The sequence below is a fragment of the Apis laboriosa genome, unplaced genomic scaffold (assembly GCF_014066325.1).
Source record: "Apis laboriosa isolate Shangri-la unplaced genomic scaffold, ASM1406632v1 scaffold16_cov148, whole genome shotgun sequence".
Lineage (NCBI taxonomy): Eukaryota > Metazoa > Arthropoda > Insecta > Hymenoptera > Apidae > Apis > Apis laboriosa.
The window spans coordinates 85634-109418 of NW_025222129.1; the positions used below are offsets into that span (position 1 = coordinate 85634).

General features: G+C 29.8%; 6 protein-coding genes across 10 annotated transcripts; 2 read left to right on the forward strand and 4 right to left on the reverse strand.

Annotated features, from left to right (window-relative positions):
• Positions 1-268: 268 nt before the first annotated feature.
• On the reverse strand, positions 269-1862 carry LOC122711212 (high mobility group protein homolog TDP-1-like). The gene is made up of 3 exons (XM_043929765.1): positions 1480-1862; positions 1081-1356; positions 269-994 (listed from the first exon to the last, which is right to left on the reverse strand). The coding sequence occupies exons 1-3, from the start codon at positions 1545-1547 to the stop codon at positions 985-987; spliced, it is 354 nt and encodes a 117-aa protein (XP_043785700.1). The 5' UTR covers positions 1548-1862; the 3' UTR covers positions 269-984.
• Positions 1863-1939: 77 nt separating this feature from the next.
• Positions 1940-3307, reverse strand: LOC122711211 (group XIIA secretory phospholipase A2). Its single transcript, XM_043929764.1, has 3 exons — positions 2938-3307; positions 2477-2544; positions 1940-2385 (listed from the first exon to the last, which is right to left on the reverse strand). The coding sequence occupies exons 1-3, from the start codon at positions 3176-3178 to the stop codon at positions 2068-2070; spliced, it is 627 nt and encodes a 208-aa protein (XP_043785699.1). The 5' UTR covers positions 3179-3307; the 3' UTR covers positions 1940-2067.
• Positions 3308-3508: 201 nt separating this feature from the next.
• On the reverse strand, positions 3509-4798 carry LOC122711164 (glutaredoxin-C4-like). 2 transcript variants are annotated; one of them, XM_043929655.1, is made up of 3 exons: positions 4665-4798; positions 3870-3984; positions 3509-3810 (listed from the first exon to the last, which is right to left on the reverse strand). In XM_043929655.1, the coding sequence occupies exons 2-3, from the start codon at positions 3966-3968 to the stop codon at positions 3613-3615; spliced, it is 297 nt and encodes a 98-aa protein (XP_043785590.1). In that variant the 5' UTR covers positions 3969-3984; positions 4665-4798; the 3' UTR covers positions 3509-3612. The 2 variants fall into 2 exon arrangements, with proteins under 2 accessions (XP_043785590.1, XP_043785589.1); XM_043929654.1 differs by lacking the exon at positions 4665-4798 and adding an exon at positions 4084-4109.
• Positions 4799-5098: 300 nt separating this feature from the next.
• Positions 5099-22235, forward strand: LOC122711350 (Golgi-specific brefeldin A-resistance guanine nucleotide exchange factor 1). Of its 4 annotated transcripts, none has more exons than XM_043930063.1 (17): positions 5099-5374; positions 5681-5879; positions 5965-6192; positions 6261-6367; positions 6434-7408; positions 7545-7722; positions 7817-7932; positions 8092-8280; positions 8451-8786; positions 9029-9237; positions 9328-9573; positions 9687-12372; positions 13539-15269; positions 15386-15608; positions 18964-19032; positions 21808-21921; positions 22049-22235. In XM_043930063.1, the coding sequence occupies exons 1-13, from the start codon at positions 5234-5236 to the stop codon at positions 13638-13640; spliced, it is 5712 nt and encodes a 1903-aa protein (XP_043785998.1). In that variant the 5' UTR covers positions 5099-5233; the 3' UTR covers positions 13641-15269; positions 15386-15608; positions 18964-19032; positions 21808-21921; positions 22049-22235. The 4 variants fall into 4 exon arrangements, with proteins under 4 accessions (XP_043785998.1, XP_043785997.1, XP_043786000.1 ...); XM_043930065.1 differs by having other exon boundaries at positions 5100-5374; positions 6434-6941; positions 7008-7408; positions 13539-15608; XM_043930066.1 differs by having other exon boundaries at positions 5248-5374; positions 5638-5879; positions 6434-6941; positions 7008-7408; positions 13539-15608.
• On the reverse strand, positions 15310-18097 carry LOC122711351 (zinc finger CCHC domain-containing protein 24-like). Its single transcript, XM_043930067.1, has 4 exons — positions 16754-18097; positions 16324-16566; positions 15822-15986; positions 15310-15450 (listed from the first exon to the last, which is right to left on the reverse strand). Exons 1-4 carry the CDS (start codon positions 16946-16948, stop codon positions 15337-15339), a joined length of 717 nt encoding a protein of 238 aa, XP_043786002.1. The 5' UTR covers positions 16949-18097; the 3' UTR covers positions 15310-15336.
• Positions 19216-20716, forward strand: LOC122711227 (cyclin-dependent kinase-like 4). Its single transcript, XM_043929795.1, has 3 exons — positions 19216-19383; positions 19864-20155; positions 20301-20716. Exons 1-3 carry the CDS (start codon positions 19216-19218, stop codon positions 20714-20716), a joined length of 876 nt encoding a protein of 291 aa, XP_043785730.1.
• Positions 22236-23785: the final 1550 nt, after the last annotated feature.

Here is a 23785-nt window from a genome sequence, read left to right on the forward strand (position 1 = left end):
TTATTATTATTATTATTATTATTATTATTATTATTATTATTATTTTATTATTATTATTTTATTATTATTTTATTATTATTATTTTATTATTATTATTATTATTATTATTTTATTATTATTATTATTATTATTATTGTTATTATTGTTATTATAATTATAATTTTGCCGTTGTTGTCGATGTAAACATCGTCATTATCACGATAGTCACCATTATCATCACCATCACTACATGTCACATCGATATAAATAAGATTTTACTGGCAATGAGTCTATTATATGCTCTTTATTTACATGCACAGATATGCAGGACAACACACACATACGCGTGTATAAATGTGCGCGCATACACATAGACACGTATATCCATTCTTTATTCTCTATTGTATGTAATATTTTTATTTTCTATTATTGAGCGGGAGGGCACATATTAATTTCGAAAAAAATAATTGCGTAAAATTCTTCCACGGAGCGTCGAAAGAATTACGCTGAAATTATTTTTTGTATCGAATTATAAAAGGAAATGAGACGTTGATTCCTTCGACCTCTTTATGGGAAATGTAAAATGGTGCTCGTTCGTGGTGTACGTTCAATTGTAATTTCCCTCTTGTCCACGACGCTTCGGGGAATGGTCGCGAACAAATAATATATTTATAGTATGTTATGAATTTAATTTTTTCAGATGAGACTATAAGTGCGAGAGGCAAGGAAATTTGCCTAGTTTTTAGCATAATTCTTGAACGATAAAAAAGGTCATTGATAGTGTAAAAATACATCAATATTTATTGTACATAGAGTTAACAAAAAAAAAAAATTACTAACAAATAAAAACGAATCAAAAATAAAGGCTTCGAGAGAATATTTTATACGAATAAAAGACTTTTAAAAACTTGTAGAGCGTGGCTTGATACACGCATAGCAAGAACAATTTTGCACTTGTTTAATTTCTTTCAGTTTTTACCCTGTGATTTTTCATCAATCAGTTTTCTATTTTCTTCTAAACAAATTATATTAATTTTAAATTATTATTAGACAAATTTAAAAACAACAAATGTATATGTATTTGTTTTAAACACAGATTACCTTGACTTTCGTTTTCTTTTACGTTCTTGTCGTCTTTTTTTCTCAGCATTTGCCAAATCTATATATTTCTTTCTTTGTTCCGGACTCATTTGAGTCCATAATTTTCCTGCTGCTCGTGCAATTACAGTTACGTGTTCCTTAGGTTTTTTACTTCGTAATCGTAGAAAAAAGATGATAAAAGGATTAGTTGCACGACATTTTATTTTCTCTTTTCCATTGGTTCGGGATTCGGAACCATTTACAATTCTTTTATTCTTTCCGGGACGATCATCTACGCTACCCAAAGGTAAAAGATGCAAGTACGTTTTTATGTACTATCTTTTATATTTAATTTTATTAGTATGTTATCGTTAATTTTATCGGGAACAGGACATTGGGGTAAATCAAAAATTATCTTACCTGTCACCACTTTCTCGCTTTCGTTCTTTTCGCGATTTCGATGATTGTACGGATCCGGTATTTCCCATCCTCCTCGAAACTCTGTCGCAATCGTTTAGCAAATTCTTGTTGTACGCCGCATTACTTGACAATTTTTTGCAAAAACTTTTCTCAAAAACTTTGAAATTGAAGTGACATTGTCAATGAAAAACATACCTTCCCTTGTTTTTCCAAGACAAACGAGTAAATAAAAATTTGAATTTTCTATGAATCAATTTTTCGAATTTGCTTATTCTCTCCAAGAAGAAATAGAAAAGGTTAAGAGAGAAATGAATGATCATAGGATATAAACTTATATTTATTAATTAAATAATATAATATAAATATTATATAAATATTATATAATATTAATATTATATATAATTAAATAATATAATCTTATATATTATTGAATGTGTAAAATATTCGTATCGTACAATTTTCGATAAATTAATATTTGTCACATATATAATATAAAAATAAATACAAAATCATAATAATTATTTTACTAAAGATTCATAAACGAAACGTATAATACGTTTCATTTAATTGGCACATTACGCCATTTTTTCACAATTCTCCACCTGCTTGAGCAGCCTTTTTCGGTTTCTTATTCTTATTCCATTTCTCTCCACAATAGCAAGCTTCTTTTTGTGCATCTATATAACTCTTACATCCCAAAGCAGTTGTACCAGTGAAAAGCATTTTTGCTGCAGCTTTGCATGTATTTATTATTGCAGACGATTGATATCCATCGCAATATTTATATAGACATCTCTTAAATTCCAAATCACATTTTTCCTTATCCGAATTACAAGAATCGTAACAAATGTCATGCGCATCACAACATTTCGTCATTTCTGTAAGCGGTAGATATTCTTGGTTTATCTAAAATTATTAAGTTGATTAATTTCTTTCTTGTTATTTATTATGATAACACATTATGATGTTGTGTCTCTATTTTCGAAAATTTGCCTACTTCGATTCCTAGAGAACCACATCCATTACTTTGCGGTTTATGATTCCAATCTGGTTTCGGTGTCATACCTGAAATTGTCATAAACAATATATGCATATATCTTCATATTATAAATTTATTAAGCAACAACCAATTAGATTTAACTACATTGAAAATATAAATACTAGATAGTTTGTATAATAAATATTAGATAATTTTTAATATATAATCGTGAATATATCTTGCAAAACAAATTTCTGATATTATTTATAATTATATAAATTACATAATATGTTGAAATAAATAAAAACAAAGTAAAAAGTAAACGTAAAATAAAATACGTAAATTATATTATATTATAATGTTATTATCGCTATAAATTTTGACAAATCATCAGTATTTTGGAGTGAAATAAAGATAGAATAAAGATTTGAAATTAACGATAAGTAATGAACGATAAGTAATAGGTTAAATATATATACCTCCTGGACATTGAAAGATACAATTTTCTTCTATTGCTGCATCAAATACTTCATGGATATCTCTGATTTTTCTAGCAACAGTAATCGCATTTTGGAATAAATCTTGAAATATCGTTTCTGCTGCTAATACAGCATCTTTTAAATTCGATAATAAACCAGCTCCATAACCTGACCACGCATAAGCCAAAAAAGTCAAAATATAAATTAGAATTTTTCGATATTGAGAAAAATCCATTTTCATATGTTTTTCGATGCCCTTAATGATATACGTTTCACTACTCGTTCAGATATTTTTAGATAAATTGATTCATATAAATATATACTTGACCATAGACACGTGGTGACAAAGAACGAAATAGTTTCGTAATATAAGAACTTTTGTCACATTTTATACACACATATACACTCTCCATTACAAGTATGTGTAAGTGCATATACTTATTTAAATCAAAATTAAAAATGATTTTAATAAGAAATTTGTTTTAACTTAACTAAGATTAACAGTGATTTATAATCATTATTATGGAAATGCAAAGATTAAAGTATAATATAATATTCTTATATTCTTTGTTATTTGTTTTTATTTATTTAATAAAATTAACAATATAATAATGAATATATAAAATTATGATATAAACAGTAAGAGTAATAAGAATATAAGCAACAGAAGTAATGTTAAAACATTTTTTGTAATTCTCCTGTTTCGTAAAGTTTCTTCACGTCTGTTCCACCTCCTAAACATACTCCATTTACAAATACCCTAGGTACTGTTCTAGCTCCAGTCATTTCTCCTAATATACTTTGAATTTCATCTCCATCATTCCTTTCATTCAGTTCGATAGCAGTATATTCTTTTTGCAAATTATGAAATACCTGAAATAAATCATATTATGCTAATTGAAATGAAGATAAAGAAATTATTTGATTAATACTTGTTTAGCCATTTTGCAAAATGGACAACTTGTTTTAGAAAATATCACAATGCTATGAGATGCAATAAGTTGGTTAACTTCCTCTTTTGTTGTAGGCATCGCGTTTTCCTCTGTGCTGAAAATAAAAATCTATTGTAATAAATTCATAAAATCGTTAATATGAAAGAATAACGAATTATCCTATATTTCGATTTTCATTTAAAATAATTATTACAAATTCAACATTTTCTCAACAATTAAAAATCATTAACAGTCGTTCGGACCTTTAACAGCTGTCACATAATTTTTCTTATCGACTACGTAAGCCAGACTACTTTTAAGAATTATTTTCGACATATCGTTCATAAAATCTAAAGATATTCTATGCATATTGATTTATTTTTAAATCTTTAATTAAAAAAAAAAAATATATGCAAAGAAAAGATTTTAAAGCTGAAGTTTTTTTTTCTAGGTTATTACTTAAACAAAATATTGTCGCTAAAATAATCGATTTTTAATTAAGAGAGTATTTGAGTATAAATTCTATAATTTTCAGTTCTACCTGTTATATTTGTTAATTACATATTCTTTTATTCAGAAATGAAATTAACAAAAATTTAACATATTACATATTTTCTTAATTCACATATGGTAAAAATTAATATTATTTAAAGAATTTAATGTATAAATTATATATTAAATAATATATAATTTATATTTATATATTATTATTATTATTATTATTATTATTATTATTATTATTATTATTATTATTTCACATATTATATTTTTACAAATAACAAATAATATACTCACAATTATTTAAAATTTTTTATATTTTAACTTGCCATGCATATAGTGAATGATAATTGGAAAAATATAAGCTTATCTCAATAGCAAAGTGTACTGTTTCCATGAAAAATGTTTATGCGTTATCTATAATAAATTTTAAGTGATAATTGAATTGTAAATTGGAATAATTTATATTCTTTCTGATTTTTTTTTTTCCTATTGAAATTTTATTAGTGATAAATTCTTCAATGAAATTTCTAAATAAAAATGATACTAATTTTTTAGAATATACTAAGTTTAGAATTCCATATTTTAAAATTGAAGATGATATCAAAATTAATGGAAAATATACGATTTTTGTATGAAATATGTTTGTATGAAAATTGATATTATTTATATTTATATAAATGCAATACGTGTAAATAATTTCTAATTTTTACACGCTAGATGGCACATTATTATTATCGGTTTTGAACGTTTCTTTTAAAGTGACAATTCAACGACTATCGTGTTGAAAGTGTTCCCTTGACACTTGACGTTACGAATTATTGAATATTTTCTAAGGTTTCGTCGGAAGAAAAAAAATGGTGTAAATGACAAGTGTTCTAAAAAAGATGGGTAGAATTGTGAAAATGGCCTATCCTGGAGGTGGTTTATACGTTGTTGAGAGTGAGGTCTGCCTCCTGGTAACGGCTATGAGACGAGGTGCTCGATGGTCTTCTCACTCTCATCAGGTTAGAATATTCTTTTTATATATATAAAAAAAAAGAAAATACTTATATTTTCTCACAATTATAATTATTTATTTATAAATTTAATTATGAATTAGATTTATCATATATATATATATATATATAATTATTATTATTATTATTATTATTATTGTTATCTAGATTTATAATATGGTTACTATAAAACAGATTATATTAGATATTAGAATAGTAGTGATATGAAAAATGAATATTATTATAATTAGAAAATGATTATTTTAATTCAGATTTTTTATTGTATAATCTGCATATTTTGATGCCATTTTCAAGGATGACGATCAAGATACTCTTATAAAAGGATTATTCAGTTTAAAAGAGGTGCTGAATGAAGCAAAAGATTTATCTTGTTTAGATCCAGGTGTTTTTTTGGCTCCATTTTTAGAGATTATACGATCAGAAGAAACAACTGGACCTGTTACAAGTCTTGCATTGTCTGCTGTTAATAAAATGATATCTTATGGTCTTATAGGTACATATCCATTATTTTATTCGTTATATATCATCAATATATTTAAAAATATATATATTAAAATAATAAATAATTTTTAATATAGATTCAGATCATCCAGCGGTAGCCCAGTGCGTAGAAGCTATTGCCGATGCTGTTACGCATGCAAGATTTGTTGGGACCGATGCATCTGGAGATGGAGTTGTTTTAATGAGAATTCTTCAAGTTTTAAGAGCTCTTATGTTAGCACCAGCTGGTGATTATCTTTCAAACGAAAGTATTTGTGAAATTATGCTCAGTTGTTTTAGAATATGTTTTGAAACACGACTCAGTGGTAAGAAAATTTTGAATATTTTATTTCAAATTATTTTTCAATTTCAACAATATTCTTTTGATTGATAGAATTATTAAGAAGAACAGCAGAGCATTGCTTAAGAGATATGGTACAACATCTTTTCACACGATTACCTCAATTTGTTGACGATACTAGAGTTTTATTAAATATGAAAGTAAGATTTACTAAATATATCGATCGAATGTAATATTTTTTTATTTGATATATTATATGCTTCTAGAAAATGAGAACAAATAGTATGGAAAGTAATCGAAGTAAGAACAGAAGAAATAAAAATCATAGTAAACAAAAGGCAAAACAGAATGTAGATAATATAGGAGATATTGAAGATCCACTTCCAAGTCCAACTGATAAAGTTAAGTCGAGTTGTTTGACGACGCCTGTTAGTTCGACAGGAAATATTGTTGATATGCAAGGTTCTTTAGATCAAGGTAGCATCGAAAAAACAGAGGAAGAAAAGAATGATAACAAAAATCATAACAAAAAAGATTTAAATGATGTAAACGAAACTATTAAGCAGGAAGATATATTTGATTTGAAAAAAGAGAAGGAAGACATAAAAGATTCGAAAGAATGTAATAAGCAAAGTTGTAGTGAAATAGAGGAGAAAAGAAATGTAATTGACGAAAAAGAAATTTTATCGAAAGAAGACAAAAATATAGACAATATAGAAATAGATAAACACAATGAAACTAAATCGGTAAATTTATTAAAAGAAGGAAACCAAGGTAATTATATTTGTTTTAATTATAATTTAAATTATAATTTTAATTATCATTCTGTTGATTTTATAGAGGATATGAAGAAATTGATAAATGATAAAAAAAATACAGATTCGATAAAATCTTTGGCAGGAAGTGTCGAAGACTTAACGTCAGTCGATGAAAATATAAATAATGCATACAAAACATCTAAAACCAAAGAATCTGAACAAATTGAAGAATATATAAATGCCCAAGGAGTTCGTTTTATGCCACATCAACAATTAGCACCTTATGGTGCTTTGTGTGTCCGTGAATTATTTAGATTTCTCGTATCTTTGTGTAGTCCTCTCGATAAACAAAATAACGAAGTTATGACACATCTTGGGCTCAATTTATTGCAAGTAGCTTTAGAAATTGCGGCTGACTATCTTTCCAATTTTCCGTCATTACTGGCACTTGTGAAAGATGATCTTTGTAGAAACCTTATTTTGGTAATGATGCGATATCTTTATTTTTGTTAAGTCTTTTATCTTTATTTTTGTTAAGTTTATTTGGGAATAAAAACATAAGAAAATGAATAATTATAATTGTATGAATAATTATAATAATTATAACTATATTTAATAGCTTCTTGGCACAGATCGATTGTCGATTCTTGCAGCGGATTTGCAAGTATCGTTCTTGCTATTTGAATCGCAAAGGCAGCATTTGAAATTCCAAATGGAGCATCATATAAACAAATTAATGGAAATAGTAAGTTCTGATTCGAATAGGATATCATATGATCAGCGTGAACTAGCTCTCGGTACGGATATTATATGACTATTATTAGCTCTATTTATGAAATATCATTTAATTAAAGTAACGCAATAAAGTTTAATCTTTTTTTTTAATTTTAGAAGCTATTGTACGATTATGGAGAATACCCGGTTTACCAGCAGAATTATATTTGAACTATGATTGCGGCTTGTATTCTTCTAATTTATACGAAGAATTAATGAAACTATTGTCAAAGGTATATCTTGATTTCATGATAATAATAATAATAAAAAAAAAAAAAAAAAAAAANAAAAAAAAAAAAAAAAAAAAAACGCTTGTATATAACGCTTATATAATATATTAATATATTATCTTACTTGTTAAAAATTGTATTCGATTTACATTTCGTTATTAGAATGCTTCCGCATTAATGGGTAATATGCAAAATATGCAATTCGTTTCTTTGGATGCTATATTCACGTTGATTTCTGGAATGGAAATCAGATGTAAAGGCTACAAAGAATTATGTAAACCATCTCGACATGATGCATCACCAAATCTTCCAACACGAGAGGAATTGCTTAGTATAAAAGCAAATAAACGGGTTTGTATTTAATTAAGATACATTTTTTTTTTTCGTCTATGTTTTTCTTTTTGTTTTTCTTGCATATTTTTTTATTCTTTTTTTTTATTTTTACAATTTCTTTCCTTTTCGTTTTTTTTCTATTTTTCTTGTTGAAAAATCATAGAAATATATATTCTTTTTATACGTAGTGGTTGATGCTTGGTACAGAAAAATTCAATGAAAATCCACGAGAAGGAATTGCTAAACTTACGGAACATAATCTTTTGGGTGGAAGTCCGGGAAATCCCGATCCAGAGAAAATAGCTAAATTTTTGAAGGAAAATCCTGGCCTTGATAAAAAAGCTATCGGGGAATACATTAGTAAAAAAGAAAATAAAAATGTTTTAAATTGTTTCGTTCATAGTTTTGATTTGAAGGATATGCGAATCGATCAAGCTTTACGACTTTACTTAGAATCTTTCAGACTTCCTGGCGAAGCGCCACTTATTTCTTTGTTGCTCGAAAAATTTGCCGAACATTGGCACGTGAGTTTGGTTTTCCATTTGATACGTATATATATGTGTGTGTGTGTGTGTGTGCGTGCGTGCGTGCGTGCGTGCGTGCGTGCATGTATGTGTGTGCGTATAAATATAAATATAAATATAAATATAAATATAAATAATAATATAATATATAAATATTACAATAATAATAATAATAATAATAATAATAATATAAAAAATTATATAAAATGTAAAAAAAGATCGCGTATTTGTTTGTTTTCCAGGACAGTAATGGAAGGCCGTTTGCATCGGCAGATGCTGCATTTACTTTAGCATATGCTGTAATTATGTTAAATGTTGATCAGCATAATTACAATGTGAAAAGACAAAATAATCCGATGACGGCTGATGAATTTAAAAGAAATTTGAAAAAAGTGAATGGCGGTACTGATTTTGATCAAGGAATGCTCGATGAAATCTATGCCTCTATTAAGTAAAATTTTCTTTTCGATCATAATTATCTCGATTTTTAATCTTATAATTTATACTTATGACCAGATACGTGTAATTTCTTTTTTATCAGGGGTGAAGAAATTGTGATGCCTGCCGAACAAACCGGTTTGGTGAAAGATAATTATTTATGGAAGGTATTGTTACGTAGAGGTATTGGACCTGAAAGTTTGTATCTAAGGATTGGAAATTCTGGTGAATTTGTGGATAAGGAGTTAGCTGAACGGGCATGGGGTCCTATTATAAGCGCGCTTTGCAGGGCATACGATAAAGCGCCCGATAGATCGTTGCAACGTCGAGTCGCCGAAGCTTTCCATCGGTTCGTTATATTCATATTTATATTCACGTTCGAATTGAATATTTTGAAATGATAATTGATAAGAAATAATAGTGATATGTTAGAAAGAATGAAGTCGCGTTTTTTCTTTATAGTTGCGCTTCTATCAGCGCTCATTATGGGATGAGCAGCGATTTGGATACTCTTATAGTAAGCTTGTGTAAATTCACGGGTCTTGCGACCGGTGGTGAATCCGATCAAGTGGTTTTACAGCTTGGCGGAAGTAACAAGTGTCAGTTAGCTGCGCGTACTCTCTTCAAAATTACTCATATACATGGAGATGCGATAAGAGGCTCGTGGAAAAATATCATCGATTGTTTGCAATCGTTATACAAGGCAAGATTATTGCCGAAAAGTTTGACCGAAGGAGAAGATTTTATCGATTCATCCGGAAGGATATCGTTACTTCGAGAACCAACTACACCGAAACCAGCTCCGGTAGATCAGGGAATATTATCCAGTTTATATTCTTATATAGCTTTGGATACTTCACGGATGTCTCATCCAGCGGAAACAACCGCAAGAAAGAGAGCTACGGAATTTATTGGTAATTGTTATCTCAAACAAATCATCGAGGAAAGTAAGTTCTTGCAAGTTGAATCACTTCGATCTTTTGTCGGTGCTTTGGTATATCCAAACTCTCACGATGAAGATGTATCGGTGTTTCTGTTGGAACTTTTGTTGGAAGTAACTATTCAAAATCGTGATAGAGTAACATGTATTTGGCCGATAGTACAGGGTCATCTAGACGGATTATTGACAATTGCCGCGCGTGAAAATCATCCATACCTTTTGGAACGAGTTGCCGTTGGAATGTTGAGATTAGCTATTAGATTGTTACGGGGAGAAGAATACGCGTGTACCGTTTTGCCGCCTTTGTTACCTTTAACTCATCTTCCTTCCGCTACAAGCACACCGCTCGCGAGGCAGATCGCTTACGGTTTGTTCGAGCTGCTTAAAACGGGCGCGGCTAATATTCATAGCACGGAAGATTGGAAAGTAGTATTCAGTTTGTTGGAGTGTGCAGGTGCTGGAGCACTAATGCCGAAACAATCCAACACCGTATTGGACGAAGCGACCAATTCTAGAACATCGATGTTGGATCCTAGACCGATCAGTCCTATACCAGAATGGGTACTCGTATCTCCAACAGGGACAGAAGCACCGTTGCCTGTTGCCGCTGACACGATTGTATTAGATCGTGATTTACAACCTCACGATCCCGCTGCCCTCGTTAAATGCTGCGAAAGTTTGACATTCCTAGTCAGAGACGTGGCTCATGTAACTCCATTTAACTTCGAATTATGTATACGTTGCGTGAGAACATTTGCCGAAGCAGTTCTTCAATGTACAGGAAAAAGGAATAAAATGCTTAATATTCAGGAGGAAGTTGGTATCGCTGCCACTTATCAACAAAGTCCCATACAATTGTTAGATTTAATGCATACGCTTCATACTAGAATCGCTCAAGTATTTCGATGGTGGGCCGAAGAGGGTAATGCTACGGAAAATGTTTCTTTATGGCTACAGGTGTGGAGACCTTTGTTACAAGGAATTGCAAGATTGTGTTGCGATACTCGTAGACAGGTACGCACAGCAGCCATAACGTACCTTCAAAGTACTCTGCTTGCTCACGATTTGGCACAATTATCGGCGATCGAGTGGTCTCAATGTTTGGAACAAGTTTTGTTCCCTCTGTTGGCTCAATTACTCGGTCCGATAGCCTCCAACGATCCTATCGGTGTGGAAGAGACAAGGGTCAGGGCAGCCATGTTATTATCCAAGGTATTTCTTCATCATTTGAATCCATTGCTGACTCTACCTGGATTTTTACCACTCTGGCTAACAGTATTAAGCTTACTACGTGCTTATATGCACGCGGATAATAGCGAGCTTCTCTTCGAAGCCATACCGGAATCATTGAAAAACATGTTATTGGTTATGTCTTCTGCCAACGTGTTAGCTCCGACATCAAATTTATGGGCCCCGACTTGGAGAACGATAGATGCATTTTTACCCAATCTGAAAGCGGAATTATTTCCAGAACCACCGGTTGTTGTTCCATTACCATGCTCGCCTCAATCGATACAATCGCAACAAAATTCGCAAGTGATCAGTTTGATAGAGCAACGACAGCCCTGTTTCTCGGGATCCTTAGCCTTATCTCAGCCAAAATCTACATCGATCGATAATTCGATTATTAACGATACCGGGGAAAATTGCCGGAATCGAAACGAATCTTATCCACATTCGCAATCCTTCCTACCTACTACGGAATATTCGGTTATAAATCCAAACACAAGATCGATTTCGGTAATTTCGACTTCTGCCGATATCGTTTCATCGTTCGATGAGAGTAAAGAATCGCAACAGGTGATTACTTTGGTCGATCAACAAGTCCCGAATATATCGAGTACGATCGCGGGAGTGTCAACCGCGCAAGAATCTATCGATATTTCTCATTGTAACATTGATCTTCATCGATCTTCATCGGTGATCACTGAATTTAAAGAACAATGTCAAGAGGAAATGCCAGTAATATCGGAGCTATCACCATCGACAATACCAACGAAACTATCGAACGAGGAAAGATCTGATCGATCGTCAAAATCGATTATTATTAATGGAGATGAATCGAAGCAAGTTACAAAAATGAAACTATACGAAGAACAGAGGCAATGTCAACAAACCTTGTTACGATCCGAACAATATTTATCGGATATACAAGGAATGGAACGTACTGGAATATTAAATTCTTCTTCTCACTCGGATGCATATCAGGTAGAAATCAATATCTCGCATTTTACAAAAATGAATTTAATTTATTCTTCTGGTTTTTCTGGAGAAAAAATCAATGACAGTGCGTTATTTTTTCTCCGTCTTCCTATCTATCTGTCTCTGTCTCTCTCTCTCTCTCTCTCTCTCTCTCTCTCTCTCTATCTATCTATCTATCTATCTATCTATCTATCTATCTATCTATCTATCTATCTATCTATCTATCTATCTATCTATCTATCTCTATCTATCTCTCTCTCTCTCTCTTCTTTTGTAATTCTATTTAAACAAATAAAAAATTAAACAAAAATTATAAAAATAGTGAATTTTAATTAATCAATAATTAACGATGTTTCGTTTTATTTATATTCATTCAAAGATTTAAGACAAAAAAAACATTTAATTGTGTTCTTGTAGAAATTGAAAATCAATAAGAATAAATCATTATCATTTTTATATTATAAAGTCATCAGAGTATTTCATTACTATAATATTATATATTATCATAAAAGTATTCAAACATTACGTTTTTTTTTACAAGGAAATTTAAAAATAAATTTTGAAAAATTTAATTTTAATAAAAATTTTTAATTTTAATAAAAATTTATTGTTAATATATACGGAGCAATTTATTTTTCGATGAAAAATCTTAAATGTATGAAATCGATTCTCAAATTTTTATCTATTTTTTTATATATTTTATATTTCAATTTCAATTAAAAATATTTTTTATAATATAATAATAAAATAAAATTTGAGTTAAAATTTGAGTTTTATAGTTTAATATTTTATCATTGATATATTTTTTTATTTTTTTATTTTTTATAATCATTATGAAGTTTTTATTTTTAAAAAATGAAAATAATACTGAAATTTTAATTTTCGGATTGATTTTGTTATCCCTTCAGTGAAACGATATTAATAATACTAATAAAGAAATTGCTCTATATATTATTCCATTATTTCATCATGTTCACAATATTTTGTATCAAAACAGAATTATTTATAATTTTGATGACACAATTTATTACAGTTGAATTTGCATAAAGTATACGAATATTCTTACTATAATTGTATATACATATTTATAGTTATATTTAATAAATAGATATAATAAGACAAATAATAGAATAATAAGTAAAAGAATAATCGAGTATTTTCATCTTTTACAGACAATGACTGTAGATTCCGCAGCGACGACGATGTTTAATTCAGCGGCATATTTTACCGAAGATCCTGCGGCTGATCGTCTATTCGTCGTGACTAATCCTTGACCATTGTACATTCGTTATGAATATTCTATCATTGTTTTTGCGACAAAGAAATTTTTGGGTGAAGTTTTAGCGAAAAAGAATTTACTACGTGTTACAGTAGGTGAACCTTTGGCTTCTTGTATATTTGAAATTATGATATGTATTAATAATAATGTATGATAATTCATTTGATATTATTATTAACACATTATATACGTATATATACATAAATGATTATAATATCTATGATTCGGTATCGTATTTCGTGGAATATCGATTATCTTTATTATAGTTATCATCATCGTTCTCGTCCTTACGAGTATCATTGTATCATCATCGTTAGGTAAGTTAAGTATTTTTATAAAAATTTAATTATTTCTATTGATTTTTATTAATATCGATATATACTTACCTACGATGTATTGAGATACGACAACACGAATTACGATATCGTTAATATAATTATCAAATTGTTCCTAGGCGAACGAGTGGTAAATCGATAATTCTTGCAATTATACAATAATAATATGTGCAGTTTGCAAGATAGAACAGATCGATCGTTTTAATCTTTTTTTATTAATATTTTCTTTTCCGTTTCTTTATCTTTTATGTAAGTATGTATATACATACAAATATGTAAAGTTTGAAATGCATAAGCTCAAGAGAAGAAGCATGTTGGAACATCTTGTAACATACCTGTGATTTTTCGCAATTTTATCATAAATAATTATGCTGTATTATGTACAGTTTATCTCAATTTCAATAATACAAATTTCTGCAAGATTTGTAATCGAAAGTTGGAATCGTTAAAACATTTGACATTTTAACATGTAGACAATGTTGTATCAAAGAAAAACGCGTTAAATAATATTAAAAGCAGCTGTGCTGCTTGAATTTTTAAATATAGAAAACATACACGGTCTCCGTATTTTTTATTTTATAGACTTATAGATGTGTACGCATATAATATTTCGACTCTATGAGACGGAATCAAAAACATCGAAAGAAGGCGCGGCGCGGCGCGGCGCGTTCCAGTCAGGACAAATTTAGAAATGGACAATCTGAAATCCAACGTATATTAATAAGAACGAATAGTCGTTGAACGAAAAATTTTCTATTCTTTCTTCGACGAATTATACGATCGCTCGCATAGTTTTATAGTAAGTAGTCACGTATGGATATATTATATATATATATATATATATTACATTTTGATTACACGCTGATAACAATCGTTACAATGATCTTTACGGAAACATGATTGTTTTAGAATATTTTTTACGAGAGAGTTTTCTGTTCCGTGATCTTCTTTATTCACGAACGATCGATTTTACGCATAATAATCGTTATAATAAATGAAACGAAAGCTTGGATAGAATGTCGTATTTACTTTTATATAATATATATATATTTTATATATATATATATATATTATATATATACATATATATATATATACACGTATGGTTTATCTGTTGTGAATAATTATATAAAAAAATAGATTAATACCATACTATGTGAGATTCGAACGGATATCGATAAGTTATGTTGTAGTAATGTAAAAAATGTAGTAAATTTTCAGGAAAGATTCATCGATCGGTATGAAGATTCATCATTGGTCATGTACGAATTTAAAAGAAGGACGAATACGTACGTTGAATTTATATTTCTGTTTGTTAAAGTTAATCAGTCGTGGAATATTATATAGTATATCGCATTATTGATCTCTTCGACAATAGTAACCAAGAGTTTTACATTTTTGACAGAGATGTTGCGGATGGACCTTACTTTGGTCGGACACATCCAATCCGTCTGGTTTCTCTAATGGTCTCTGAAAACACGTAATAAAATGTAACGAGATTACGTAATTACGCAATCATGTTGGCGTGCAATGAAAATGCGGTAAATTTGTGATTACTTACGTTGCCAGATTGGGACAAACAATTCTAATACGAATTTGATGCAATAACAGATTATTAGCAATCAAAGGTATTTATGTATTTTGATAGTTTTGCATTTCTGAATTTGTTAGAGTTGAAGAAATAATATATATATATATATTTATAATATATATAATATACATATATAATATATATATATATTTTGTTCTCTCTTTTGGTAAAGTTTTTTAACTCGAATAACGTTTGTCGAAAGTATATTTTAACGAGAATAAACTTTTGATAAATGTAAATTTTTACTCACTTGTTTATGAGGATAGACGTTTATATGACATTTAATACATTCCTGGCCCATATTGGCCCAGCTATTACCCGACATCCATTTGCGTTTGCATTTGGGACATTTGTATTCTCCGAAGCATCGTTTTTTTCCTTGATACGGTGTTAAACCCTCACCCTTTGGTCTTGCCTGGAATCGATCGTTATAACATTTATTATTATTATTGATCTTATTTTTATATTTTTAAGTTTTTATTGGCTTTTGGATACTGTATCCACTTTCTCTTTTTTTCTAACGTTCCAAATTAACAATAATTCAATAGTAGTAATAATAGCAATAGCATAGCGTTTTAGGCGCGTATACAAGAAAGACTCGAAATACTGGATGACACATTTCACGAGATATTCACGAACGTTGTTATTCGGATCGGTCTAAAAATAATGCACGTCTATGCAAAGGTAATATCCTCGGTAATTTTCTACTTTAAACTTTATCGACAATGAAAAGAAGATTTTGAAAAGCACACCTGCGGACAATCTTTGATATAATGACCTTTCTTGAAACACAGATGACAGAGATAATTAGGTGGTGGCCTTTTCGTTGGTTTTCTATCTAATAGACCCAATTCTCTGAAACGATCTGCAAGTTCGTTGATATTGTCCGCAAAATTGCCACTTATAGCGCAAGAAGGATCGAGTGTATCACGATGAGAATGAGTTTGTGACGTCGTTGTTGAAAAACCGCTCCAGATTGTCGGAACAAGTTTGTTCTAAAATATATTATAAATCGATAATCGTTCGATTAATTGTCGTTAAAACGTTATTTTATCTTGTTTTTATATTGATAATAAAAGAAAAATCGTACAAATTTTTTAATCGAAAAACAAATATTTTTAGAGAGAGAGAGAGAGAGAGAGAGAGAGAGAGAGAGAGAGAGAGAGAGAGAGATTTGAGAACCTGATCTCGCGGTTGAGCAGAATTTTGATCGGCGATTGCTAGATAGACCCAATTGAGCAAATGGGGCGGATAATGTGGTTGGTGAAGAGGTTTCCGACCTTGGCTACCGAGAGCGTTCATAGATCCAAGGCCGAACTGAGACGATTCCTGTGGTTGCAAATGTTGAATCGCCGGTGTTGGATGGCAAGCGGCCATAATCAGAAATTTACCGTCCTCCCACGTGTTTTTCAAATTTAATCCTCATCTTTTCCATGCAGAAAATGTGATAATTGTTTGTTGGATATATTTGGGAAATGATATTACTATCGCTCATTTTTACACATCGAGTATATTTACGAATCACTGAAATGAAACGAGAAACGTTCTCGATGCACTTATCGACTAACTGACTAACTATTTCGTTTAAAAATACGAATTCACCCAGCAACCGCCAGTTGTTTCTCAAGATTAATTTAAGACCTAAGGCACTGAGATACACGATGATCATTTGATCATTAGATCATTGCAGGATTTGCATGGATTCTTGCTTTTCGTTCTACGATACGCTTTTTTGCCTGCTGCCGAGTAACATGTCAACAAGTAACATGTTTTTTCAGACAATGTATTCGTATGGATGCACATTACAATAATGCAACGTCGAATTGGCAACGTTTCCATTCGAAACTTCACTTCGGACTGTCTTCTGCGTTTCGATATTTTCATGAAATATGTAACATCACGCCATGTATAATTGTTTTACGTGATAGGTTCATTTAATTTTACGTGTTTTTTTTTTCTTTTTTTTTTCGAATTCACCTTTATGCGCGCTTTTATACGCGTTGTCGTAACAAAAAGTTATTCGTTGAACGTTGGAACGTTTGGAAATCTCAAGGTGAAATATTTTTCGTGAAAATGATATCAGATTCCTAGATTATTTTATATTATTTTTTCTTCTTCTTCTTTTCTTTATTATTCTCACGATTAGTTTCACGATTATATCTCTTGAAGAATATCTTGCAAGATTTTCAAATCATTCCTTTTCAATTCATTGAAAAAATATTTATCTTGTTATATGCGAACTTTGACTATCCTTTTATGCATTTTTTTTGTGAATGATGGAGGATGATGGAGATACCGATAACGATGGCGATGATGATGGAGCGGTATTGGTTCCGATCGGGTCGCTCTGTCCTTACGCTTCTTCTTTCGTCTCGAACAGAATGAATTTTATCCGGATGGAAATTAAAAATTGGTCGGCGTTGACAATAAATCAACAACGATACGTGTCGCCGCGCGGTAAGTATCGATGTTAAATGTACGATTTCACAGAAAATGTATTTCCGGAGTCGACAACTGCGTTCGTTCGCGAAGGGTCTGTCTCTAGTCTGAACATCGACAATGTTCCACGATCCGCGTATACGTAAAAACGCATACACATGAATCTAACATCAGCGTTAAAGAGACCCCCGCCATGTGGTGCAGCTATTTCAGTGCTTGCTATCTATCGAACAGCTTGCCACCGAGTACGAGTACGAGTATTGCTCGGACTTTGCCTTCAACATCTTTACTTATGGCAAAGATTCTCGCTTCCAGTTTCAAGCCCAGCGAAACAAGCCCTTCCTGTTGACGATCAACACGGTCAAAATTTCTCCTTCTTATAAATATACCGCTTTTTCAACAGAAATTAATGGAAATTAGGTAAATAGAAAATTTATCCTCGAATTAAAATTTCAATTTCTTCGTTTCTTAATATTAAACGATCAAGATATATTTATCACACATTTTTTTTCTTTGTAGATGAAATTTTCATCAATGTTTAACGTCGATCATCGCATTATTATTTATCTAAATTTTGAATCTTAAACGATGAATTTTAATATTTTCAACCCTATCTACGATTTATGGTATAACTATGTCGTGAAATAGATTTAATTTTCAATAGAATTCGAATCAATAGAATTCGAAATCGTGAACTCGATAACTTGATCAAAATTTTATCGTTGTATCACGTAGGTATTAAATACATATAATTACTTTTCAATCTTCCGTGTAGATAGTCGACAATTAAAATAAATTTTGCGGAATTTATTTTATATATATATATATATAAATATTCTTCCTTGATCTTTGTTTTATCATTTTATTTTTTTTTTATTTATTTCGCTATATTTAACATTATCGTTCGCACATATGTACGAATCATGATCGATTAACCTATCCTTGTTTTTCAGATTGAAGATACTATTTGCTATCGAAGTCGATATCGAAATATATCGAAGGAACATACGGTAAATCGTATGGTAAGTAACGATCCATATGATGTGAGTAAATACATACATATCGCAAAAAAATATGTAGAATAAATTCTAAATCTTTGAAATTTGATAGAAAACGGCTATGTTCCACCGTGGAAAAAAATTATAAAAAAGAAAGAGAAAATCGAAATAAAATTAGAGAAGACGAATTTTTAAGCGTGAGACAGGATGGATAAATACGAGATGATAGAAATCGTAGGAGAGGGAAGTTATGGCATAGTGATGAAATGTAAGCATCGCGAGAGCGGGCAATTTGTAGCCATTAAGAGATTTCTCGAAACCGAGGAAGATTACGAAGTGCGAATAATGGCATTTCGAGAAATCCGAATGTTGAAAGTATGTCATATATATTCCCTTTCTCTCTCTCTCTCTCTCTCTCTCTCTCTCTCTCTTCTCCTTCCTTCCATTTCCTCACATTAGTTGTCCTCTTATGAGAATAAGGAGCATGTTTACAGAAATTACGCCACGATAATCTGGTAAATATGATCGAAGTGTTTCGTCGAAAGAAACGATTTTATCTCGTATTCGAATATTTGGATCATACTTTACTGAACGAATTGGAAAATGTCGGAAAAAACGGTCTAGGTTTGGAAATATCCAAGCGATATATCTATCAAATCCTTCGTGGATTGGACTTTTGTCATAATAGTAACGTAAGTATAATCGAAAAATGTGCAAAAGAAAAAAAAAAAAGAAAAAATATACGAATATATCTGAGCGTAATTGTCGCTTAAGTCTTTCGATTTAAGAGAACGTTTGGAAAAAAGATCGATCTTGGATTCCGATCGATCGTTATTTTTTTCATTTTATCGATAGATAATGCATCGTGATATCAAGCCAGAAAATATCCTTATATCTCCGAACGGTGTGGTGAAGCTTTGCGATTTTGGATTTGCACGTTTTGTAAATAGTCCCAATGAATCTTGCACGGATTACGTGGCGACAAGATGGTATCGTGCCCCGGAATTGTTAGTCGGTGATCCTCGATACGGCAGACCGATAGACATTTGGGCGGTAGGCTGTTTGTACGCGGAAATGATGGTCGGGAATCCTTTGTTTCCTGGTAATAGCGACGTAGATCAGCTCTATCGAATAACCAAAATACTTGGTAATTTTTTTTAACTTATCTTTTTATCTTTATCATGTTAATTATTACGCGCAAAAAAGAAAGAAAGAATGAAAAAAAAAAAAAAAAAACATCATCTGCGTGAAGAAGAAACGTGGAACGCTTAAAAGAATGTGTATCGTTTTAGGAGGACTATGTATGAAGCATCAAAGTTTAATAGATCGTAGCAGACCTGGTCAAATATTGCGGCATGCGAGCGCGGATGAGCTCATAGGACCACCTCAGTCCGGTGTTTTCTCGATTCGTAAATTATTTCCCAAATGGGATATAGTCGCCATCGATTTTTTGGCTCAATGCCTTCGTATGGATCCCGACTTAAGATCAAAATCTTTCATGCTCTTGGAACATCCGTTTTTTATAAAAGATCGATTTGCCGATAAATTTCTTGTAGTTTTGAGAGAAAGTATCGATATAGAATCTTCTATGAATCCTTTATCCAGTAAAATATTGAGTGAAAAAGAGCCGAGTATTTTTACGAATTTGTTCGAAACATCGTCGAAAACTGTTTACCAACATTTTCCCAGGTCTTTATTCTCTGATTAATCACTTTATTTCTGATATTAAATCACTTTATTAGGGATGATTTATCGTCCGATTATTCTATTTTCATTTGTCTTCTCTTTATTTTTTTTTTCCCTTCTCCCCATAGATGGCATATGCATTCTATCGTGAAAGATTTAAAAAACAAAACGAAGTCCGAAGCGATAGATACGATGGAATTACGCCAAACTTCGTCATCGTTGCTGCGCATCGATCCCTCAAAAGATCCCCGAAAAGTTTGTAACATAAATACCATTTCCGTCATACCAAATACAACTTACATTCGTAAAGTAAAGAAGAAGGGAATCGTTATGCATGATTATTAAAAGGCTATATTAGCGCTTTTTTGAACGTTTTACGATTGTTCGAGTATAGATGATAATAAAAGGATAGAAGAGAAAAAAACACGTATTTATTAAGGAAAAGATCTTAAGATAGATACTTTAACTTCGTTTTCGTTTAATATTTGCAAACGATTAATAATGCGAAAATTTGCATTTTTTTCTTTATCGATAAAAATGATAAATCTAGTATATAGTATATCATAGTTGCTTCTCAAATTCTATAATATTACATATATATATATATCCCTTTATATATATGTTTACAATTGAAAAGGAAAAAAATATTCTACATTTTTACGTTACGAGATATAAATACTTATTATATGTTATTAGATTTATATGTATTTAGATTTTATCTTCAAAATATCATGAAAAATTAAAGAAATTATTGATATTTTATTAATAAGAATTATAGTAATAAATATCGCAAGATGTCCATGTAAGTGGGAGATTTTGTATTGAAATTGTATTGTGGTATAAGCTTAAAAGAATCGATAATATAATTTGCAATTACTGATTATTTTATATATTTATGTATTTATTTAATGAAATTTTTAGTTATCTCATGGAAAGTTTTCTCGTGAAAGTGAGAGCAATTTCTTCTTCTGTTCGATCGTATCATATTTATACAACATTATCATACAATATTGTAATCTCTTATCACCGAATAATTTAAAATATTTTTAGTAAGTAAATATGTGATAAAAATGAATCTTTAAATTAATTAACCTGTTTTTTTTTCTGTTACAGGTCGTTTCTAAAGATACATAGAAGATAAAGATACATAAAGATAGATTAAATGGATTTATATTTATTAATTGAAGTTTAAGATAGATATGCATATATATTTAGTGAACAGTATTTGTAAGAATATTTTTTCTATTATCTTAGTTATGATTAGAATATTTTGAAAATTAGACACAATGTATTTTATTATTGTATAAAGATTGAAATTTGTGGATTGTTTAATACTATAATTTCTATAATATAGGTTTAAAAGAAACTCGAAATGTAATAAAGATACGGAGAAAAAGAATTCGGGCAAAAGATCCCTTTTCCAAAAAACAATTTTCCTTTAATCACAAGGACAGATTTCATGATTTCATATAAATATATATATAGAAATAGATAGACAGATTTCATATTCTGTTTATAATTGAAGATAATAGAAGCGATTGGTAATATATTCGAATAAATTTAATTTATAAAGAAAATAATATACAGATACTTTTTTAGAGTCTTCTAAATGTAAAATATTATGTCGTTTTTCTTTTTTGTTTCAGACAAAAAGAAAAAATAAGAAAAATGTGAAAGAATCGACAATATTCTTCGACGAGTTTTTCCGATCAATTGCCATTTATATAATATTAATTATAAAGTTTCATAATCGATTTCATTTTTCACGAATAAACATTTCGTGTTATAAAAATAGGAAAAAACTTTTTTAAACTTGAATTAATTTGATAAAAAAGAGTAAGATTTTAAATTAAGAAAGAATTTAAAAATAAAAGAAATGAAAACAACAAAGAAACGTAAATTTGTAATCAAAACAAAAATTTCAATGGAGAATAGAGAATAAGAAATTTTAAGACATTTTAAAAATTGTTTGTTTTATAAATAAATATTTGTTACTTAAATAAATAAAAAAACGAATAAAACATTAAATATGCGTAATATTTTCAGAATTTTACGTGATTTCTAGGAATAATTCTGAAAAATAAATCTTTTTTTTTTGCCTTTTTTCCAAACAAATTCTCTAGCTTTCCTAGCTTTTAAATGTATTTTTACAACATTTATAATATTTATTTCATTTTGGAACATTCGTTCTATTATATTATTTATTTACTTACTTCCGTATTTCCGTATTTATATACATATTTCTCGTACGTTAAACAAGATTCGAAAAAAAATTTCTCGGATTAACGCCATCTCGCGTTTGGATGTTGAAACCTTTATTTCACTATTTATAAAGCAGAATGTGTAAGGAGGTATTCGTGACGTTAGAAACAAAAAGACAACATTGCAAGATAAGGATGGAGATATTGGTAGCTTTGATTTTGCGTTCTTGATATTTTTTAGCACTTCGAAAACTCGACATTAAAAATTAATTAATTTACAAGTTTTTTTATTAATAATAATATTTGTGCATCTTTAGATTCGCATTTAGAATTAAAAATCTTCTCGTGTCGAATTTTTTTTTAACACGAAATTTTTTTGTTTATTAATAATTAATATAGAAAATTTCTCTCAAATCTTCTACATTCCATAATCGAATGATAAACGATTAGATTGATTCGTTCGAATAACAACAATAAAATTATTAATTATGCGAAAGAAGTAATGATTAAAGAAGAATCATAATTTTCATAACATAAAATTTTTATAATTTTTATATTTTCCGTATTTAAAAATGATTTCCATAATAATAATAATATTAATAATAATAATAATAATAAATAAATAGAAAATGTATTGCGCGAAAAACGTTCGAACGTTAGGATACAAGATAGATTCTTTAAACGCGATTTGTTTTCATCTGTTTTATTTATTTGTCTCTCGTGGATACAGAATGGTATTTTTGGTATAGAATTTTAATTACAATATTCGACATTATTTTATAAAAGTAAATACAATTGTATATCGTTAACAATAATAATGCGCGTAAATCGATTAACACACGCTTCAAACGTTAGCTAAAGCATTCACGTTCACCGTAGGAATAATTATA

Bases quoted from the DNA above. Each gene is read 5' to 3' on its own strand.
- LOC122711212 (XM_043929765.1), bottom strand. From the start codon at position 1,547: ATGGGAAATACCGGATCCGTACAATCATCGAAATCGCGAAAAGAACGA. The intron at 1,357-1,479 runs GTAAGATAATTT...ACCTTTGGGTAG, and splicing joins AAGCGAGAAAGTGGTGACAG to CGTAGATGATCGTCCCGGAA.
- LOC122711227 (XM_043929795.1), top strand. From the start codon at position 19,216: ATGGATAAATACGAGATGATAGAAATCGTAGGAGAGGGAAGTTATGGC. The intron at 19,384-19,863 runs GTATGTCATATA...TTTTATCGATAG, and splicing joins GAGAAATCCGAATGTTGAAA to ATAATGCATCGTGATATCAA. The intron at 20,156-20,300 runs GTAATTTTTTTT...GTATCGTTTTAG, and splicing joins TCGAATAACCAAAATACTTG to GAGGACTATGTATGAAGCAT.
- LOC122711211 (XM_043929764.1), bottom strand. From the start codon at position 3,178: ATGAAAATGGATTTTTCTCAATATCGAAAAATTCTAATTTATATTTTG. The intron at 2,545-2,937 runs GTATATATATTT...TGACAATTTCAG, and splicing joins TATCTTTCAATGTCCAGGAG to GTATGACACCGAAACCAGAT. The intron at 2,386-2,476 runs GTAGGCAAATTT...TAATAATTTTAG, and splicing joins GTGGTTCTCTAGGAATCGAA to ATAAACCAAGAATATCTACC.
- LOC122711164 (XM_043929654.1), bottom strand. The intron at 3,811-3,869 runs GTATTAATCAAA...GATTTATTTCAG, and splicing joins TTTGCAAAATGGCTAAACAA to GTATTTCATAATTTGCAAAA.
- LOC122711350 (XM_043930062.1), top strand. From the start codon at position 5,234: ATGACAAGTGTTCTAAAAAAGATGGGTAGAATTGTGAAAATGGCCTAT. The intron at 5,375-5,680 runs GTTAGAATATTC...GCCATTTTCAAG, and splicing joins GGTCTTCTCACTCTCATCAG to GATGACGATCAAGATACTCT. The intron at 7,723-7,816 runs GTACGGATATTA...TTTTAATTTTAG, and splicing joins TCAGCGTGAACTAGCTCTCG to AAGCTATTGTACGATTATGG.
- LOC122711351 (XM_043930067.1), bottom strand. From the start codon at position 16,948: ATGGCCGCTTGCCATCCAACACCGGCGATTCAACATTTGCAACCACAG. The intron at 15,987-16,323 runs GTGTGCTTTTCA...GATCGATTCCAG, and splicing joins ATATCAAAGATTGTCCGCAG to GCAAGACCAAAGGGTGAGGG. The intron at 15,451-15,821 runs GTGAGTAAAAAT...ACGTGTTTTCAG, and splicing joins ACGTCTATCCTCATAAACAA to AGACCATTAGAGAAACCAGA.